Source organism: Ambystoma mexicanum, chromosome 5q, assembly GCF_040938575.1.
Source record: "Ambystoma mexicanum isolate Mex_15411 chromosome 5q, UKY_AmexF1_1, whole genome shotgun sequence".
In the NCBI taxonomy this organism is placed as follows: domain Eukaryota; kingdom Metazoa; phylum Chordata; class Amphibia; order Caudata; family Ambystomatidae; genus Ambystoma; species Ambystoma mexicanum.
The window spans coordinates 418,434,458-418,440,809 of record NC_090933.1 but is presented as its reverse complement, the minus strand read 5'-3'; the positions used below and the strand labels follow the sequence as shown (position 1 = coordinate 418,440,809).

The 6,352-nt window shown below is 49.5% G+C and overlaps 1 protein-coding gene across 2 annotated transcripts in view; it reads left to right on the top strand.

The window, feature by feature from the left end:
- The first annotated feature begins 446 nt into the window (after positions 1-446).
- The window catches only part of ANKRD29 (ankyrin repeat domain 29), a 574,113-nt gene continuing 568,207 nt past the window's right edge, over positions 447-6,352 (top strand). Inside the window, exon 1 of one of the 2 annotated variants that reach the window (XM_069620907.1) lies at positions 447-741. In XM_069620907.1, coding sequence (XP_069477008.1) covers positions 721-741 — 21 coding nt within the window. In that variant the 5' untranslated portion in view covers positions 447-720. The remainder of the gene's footprint in view (positions 742-6,352) is intronic. The other variant, XM_069620908.1, reaches the window with a different exon arrangement.

The following is a 6,352-nucleotide window of genomic DNA, read 5'->3' as shown; positions in this document are numbered from 1 at the left end:
TCGGGAAATGTGTATGGTTCCCAGCTTTACCATTACAAGAGAAATGCTGTTTAGGTCCCATCGCGTGCGGATTAAATGTTATATAGCTCTTTACAGTGCATTTATATTATCTTATGTTTTATTATGCTACGTCACTGGGATTTAAACCAAGCATCAATGTCATTTGCGTGGTCTCGGGGCGCTGTGCCTATGCTATAGAAGATGTATTCAACTAATATCACTAATATTGTAGCATGAAAAAACGGTGTGTTCACATGCAGGAAAATATATAGAAAAAGCCCAAAGATAAATACAGTGAAGATTGCGGTCAAACAGAATGCACAATATGCTGACATGTGTACAATGCCAGAGACCCATATGGGAGCAGCCATGCTGTATAGTAGACATGTGCAGCGTGCCTCCTGCCTGCTGCTGGCGCATATCATGTTCGCGTGTGTATTGAGTGCAGAGGGCCCAGGCGGCGGCTCCCCGGGGAGCCGTAATGCAGCTCCTGCTTTTGCTGCTGCTGCAGCAATGACTGCTGGTAAGAGAGAGGCTCGGCTGCCAGCTTCCGCAGACTCCACAGCCGCACCGCGCAGCCTGTCCTGGGCTGACACTCTATGGACTGGAGGCTGACACTCTATGGACTGGAAGGCGGGGAAGAAGCAGCCGCCGCCGCCGCCGGGGAGGCTGCCCCATGCATTTCTCGTGCGCCCTGACTGGGAATGAGGCGTCGCTGAGATGTGCAGAATGTCCTTCAAGGTAACGTGCTGCGTATGCCCTCCCGCGCGCTGGGGGCCATTGTGTGAGGTGCCACCCGGGCCTTGGTGCGGCATGGGCAGGGTCTTTACAAAGTGACGGCATCTGTCGCTCTTCGTGCTCACGCAAAGCCACGTTTTAACGCTTCCCCGTGAGTGGTCCTTTTGCATGGTATACCCACGTTCACTGTGTAGGTGTTCTCACTAAAATGTTCCCTGTCTGTGATTCTTAGCCGAGTTACTGGGGCTGTTCCATTACAGCGCGAGCCGTCAATACCCTTTTCCAACACTCCTGTGGGCGGGGGTCTGAAAGCACACAGCCACTGCTGCCCTGAGTGATGTTAGCCTGGATAATCACATACATTATTGGGTCTGTGGAGCCTCGCCTTTAATATTGGAATCCTCCGACTCTTCTTCGCACTCTTGCACATGTACTGCCTGCCCTCTTCTAATATCCTTGAATCTTTAGAAAAAAAGAAAAGAAACGTGACTACTTCCACCCCACCCATCAAGACAGCACTACCCCGCCCCAGCTAGCCGAACACATTCCCCACAGACCACCCAGGTCGGTTCTTGGGCAAAGCAAGACTAGTTGGCTTCCTAGAGCACCACTGGCAGTGGTCCCTGGATTTGTCTGTATAGTCTGCAGGGGGTGCCTCTGTGCCAAGTGGAAGGGATGGTAGACATATTTGCCCCCTCCTGGCGCGCAACACTCCACCAAGTCAGAGCACACCCCTACCCTCAACCCTGCTCCCATCAACACTCTGCCCCTTAGATTGGGCTTCCTCATCAGAGCAGAGGCAAGTAAAAGGCAGCACACACAACTCACTGCATACATGGAAGTCACTGCCATGCTTCCGGGTCAGTTGCTATGTCACGTGGGAATGCAGAGCATCAACAAGACATTGCACGTGTGCATGCTTTTGTGAGCGTGCGGGTGCTGAGGGTGCTGGCACTTGTTGGTAATCCCGTCAGGGGGGGCGAGGGTTGACTGGGCCAGCATATCGATGTTCCCTTGCAAGGAGGCTGCGATCCACCCTGATGTGCAGCGTGAGAAGTTGTCAGCCCTTTTCAGCAGGACTACGAGACCGTGTACCCACAGTTGTCAGAAGGTTCCAAATGTCAGTGGCCACCATCCTTTCCTGCTATGAGGCATACATCTGGTCAGTGAAAATGAGCCAGATCTTATATCCAAAACTACAAAGCGTACACTCATCACTTTAACAAACCCCTTCCCGTCACCTCAACAAATCCCCTAGTCCCGGGCAGCGCTACTGTGCCATTTCTGCAGGACTGAGGCATTCAATTTTTGATAGGCTCTATCTTTTGGGGTAACACGCATACACATGCTCCAGATTAACCTGTGGTAGAAACAACTGTTGGATCTTCCTCCATTCACAATTGACTCAAACGATTGACACCATGGCCCTCATTCCAAGGTTGGTGGTAGTCATGGCGCTATTAGCGCCATGACAACCACCAACAACGGGACCGTGTTCAATGGGGACTTACCGGTCCAGTCCGACCTTGGTGGGACCGGTAAGTCCCCATTGAAAAAGCCATTCCCCATTCCCATTTGAGCCCCCATAGGGCTCAATGGGAACGGGGAAGGTGCTAATAACGGTACCTCATATTGCGGTACCGCTATTAGCTCTGAAGTCCCTTAACGGGCACTGTCCATAACGCCTGGTAAAACCAGGCATTAAGGAAGGGACCCGCTAAGGGACCTCGGAATAGGGCGCAAAGGGATTACCGGTACCGATGTCCTTAACGGTGCCCTGTATCCCTTTGCGTCCACCTCGTAATGAGGCCCCATGAATTTATTGCAAGCAGTGATTGGAAAAAACAATACACGTCTGAAATTGGATTGCTTTTGTGTGTGCAACATGAACAATGAAAACAGCTCTTGTCATAAGAGCTAGCCTCACCTATGTCAATGTCAGCATTGATCCTTTCCTCAATCTCATTCATTGACATGGGACGCAACCCGACCTGGCGTTGAGGTACTGCAGCCCTACTGCTGCTTTCAAACCTTTTACATTGTATTCCCCAATTCCTTGGCCCCTTCCCACCTCCCCCGCCCTCCTTCCTCAGAAAATGAGTGTTTTCTGTGAGCTGGTTGCATCCATGCCCACTGCACTCTGCCTTTATACTCATCCTCCACCCTGGTTGCATCTTTTCGTGGTGGACATAAAAAAGGGACTCTTGGGCTAGAGGGTATTGTCTGCACTGCCTGGGAAAGAAAGAGGACTTGGTGTGCCAGTCCCTAAATCCTTTGCCTTTCTTGTTTTTATTTTACATTGTTCTGGATCGGTCAGCCGGGCGAGCTACCAGTAACTCATGAGCTACCTGTTGGAGACTACTGCCCCATCCAGTTACTGCCCTTCTTAGAATCACTGTAGTGCTTTTAATTGTTAATTATCGCTTCTCGGTGGTAAATTGTTTTCATAATGCAGCAGGACAATCACTTTCCAGCATGGCGGCTACCATTTTAATCTGACAGCAGCAACACTTAGGTGGCTATACCTTTGAAAGGGTTTTGTGAGCAACTGCCAGGGACAAGAGTAGTATTTCCCAGTGGTGCTCCTATCCCTTTCATGAGACAGTATCACACCCTCATCAGTGGTATAATAATGTTATTGGGAAAGTACCAGAACATCTCAGCAGGGAACAGGGTGCACATTCGCCAGTAGCAGTACTTTTCAACAGGGCCATTTTTTGGGGTGCTTCATTTGAATTACAGCTTGGCTGCTATAATTTGAGAAAGGGGCAGTACTGAACTTCTGCCAATGTCTTTTTCTTCTGACAGTAGAGTTCTGCTGCGTGTTAGCCATCTCAGAAAAATGGCCACTGTTTGAAAGATGGGCGCTTCCAAACACAATTCACTTGCTGTATAAGCGCCTTACACATGCACAATAAAAAATAAATAAATAAAAAGATCCTGCAAAACTCCCGACCTAAACTCCCGACCTGCTGTGATCCGCTATAAACATGGCAGGATCTAGGGACAGGCACATTTTCCCATGCACCACCCAGTTTGTAGATGTACACAAAACATCTCTCTCTCTCTCTCTCTCTCTCTCTCTCTCTCTCTCTCTCTCTCTCTCTCTCTCTCTCTTTCTTTCTCTCTCTCTCTCTCTCTCTCTTTCTCTTTCTCTCTCACTGTCTCTCAATTCTCTCTCCTTTTTCCTCCAAACCAGTGCCTCTGTCGTGCAGAGTCTCGGAAGGCTCAGCTCTGTCACCTGTTCAACATATTGTCATGACCACTGTGAGGGGGCACAAGTTGTGCCACAAGCAGGCTCCCACCAGAACCCTGAGGGCCTTAAAACCACTGCAAAAGGGCTCCTGGAGCCAGTCCTGGCTCCTTTGGCACCAGGCTCATATGTAGGAAGGAAGGGCTGTTCAAACTAGGTCCCATTTATGTACATGGGCCTTTAAATCCAACATGGAAGCACCCACACAGTCTAGTTCTATGAACCAAGCCATGCGGTCTAGTGTTTTGGGTGTGGCAGGCCTGGAACTACTTTCCCTGGTGGTACTACTTTACCTGGGGCTATATAAACCACACCCTGACTGCAGAACATGCTTCGTGTTATTCTGCAACCAGCAGCGTGACGCTCACCGTGTCCAGCTCCTGGTCTTCAGCATCTTCCTGTAATCCTGCAAGAACAAGATTATTCTGTTTTACCTGAGAAAACACCATCCAGCCCGCAGCATCTCAACTGGACTGCAATCTGTGGAAACCGAGAGAAGAAGAAACATCACTCACCTGTGAGTACTAGCTTAAGGCCTTCCGGCGAACCGCTACCACAGCTGCTGTTCGAACATTGCGACCTGCAATAACGAGAAAGGGAAAAACAATATTAGAACGCGCGCTTCCAAAACATTGAATTCCATCAGTCTTACCTGAATTCCATCGCGCTACGCCACGCTTCCATCCGGAGCACCACAGCAACATCTGCAAAGGAAAAGAGACATATTCAGGTTTGCTTTCAATATCAGACAACCGCACAGCGCTGTACTTACCTTAACGGATTCCGGGGGCCTGTTTTTCATCGCGCTCTCATCCACTCGCAGCACCACAGCGGCCTGTGAGGAGAAGAAGAAGAAAACACAGGTTAGCTTTAAAAGACAATAAAGGCGCTGCGCTTTGTGCTTTCTCTTACCTAGAAACGCGCCTCTCTATCCGGCACGCCAGCATCAAGACCTTCACACCAGAAAAGAAGGAGACAAAGACATTAACAAATTTCCACCATAAGCAGAACAAAGACTTACAATTAACAAACCTACCTGCCTACCAGCAGATTCGGGATAACAGTAGGCCTGGGCCCAAGGAAGGCGTACTGCACCAGTGAAGCAACTCGGGCAGCTCGCCAACAAACGTCAAGCGCCCCTGCACAAGAAAACACAGGACGGATAGCTCACCCTACAAATAACTAAGATTCATTATTCAGCACTGGGCAACTACGCATCCAGGGTTCCAGATCTCAGAGCCTTCCAGGCGCCCCCGGGGATATCAGGTGAGCATAACAGAACACAAAGCCTTTAAACCTTATCCACCTGGGCGTCATGGAGACATATGAAACTGATCAGTTAGCCCAGCTTTTGGGACAATTACGCACCGAGGTACACGCAGCCCGGCAGGAAACCAATGCCTTAAGACGAGAGTTAATAGTCACAAAAGACCGTACTGATGAACTAAGCAAACAGCTACTACAAACACAGGCGGGGCAGGCTCCATTACCCGGATTTGCCCCATCCGTCGCTACACCATCATCAGTCAATCCAGTACAGATATCGTTGCCGTGGCACGACCAGAACGGTTTAATGGAGACCACAGAAGGTACGCAACATTCGTGAACCAGTGCCGCCTCCATTTTCTTTGTAGGCCTGGGGCTTTCCCAAACGACCAGGCGAGGGTGGCCTTCGTGTTATCATATTTGAGTGGAAGTGCCGCAGACTGGTCGGTACATTTAGTGAGTCGGGATGACCCATTACTGCAGAACTTCAGGGGTTTTCAACAGGAGATGGAAAAGTTATTAGCTCGACACTTGCATGGAGATGCTCTTGATAACGAACTCCTGTCCTTCCGCCAAGGTAATCAAGATTTGCTGACTTATATTGCCACCTTTAATAGACTGGTTGTAGAAGCAGGGTGGCCAGAAGATAAAAGAACCACGTTGTTTCATCGGGGCCTACGAGGAGACCTGAAGGATGTCCTTGCTCAAGTGGTAGACCCACCTAAAGACTGTGCAGAGTTTATCAACCTGGTAGTTCAGTTGCACCACAGATTACAAGATCGAAGAACAGACCGAAGTAGACTCGAAAATCGTGCCACATACGTACGTTCAAAAGATAATGTTCAACGCCCATCAGAAAATACCACAGAACCCATGCAGATTGGAGGAATACGACCCCCTTTAACCAAGGTTGAAAGAGACAAGAGGTGACAGCTACAGTTATGCCTATACTGCGGTAAATCGGGTCACTACCTCAAAGAATGCCCAGTGAAACCTCCAAGGAAAGCGGTAGGCGCTACAGAGAAAGAAGATGATGGAAAGGATTTGGAAAACTACCAGGCCCGGCAAGCGTAGAGGTCTGCTTATCGAGCGAGA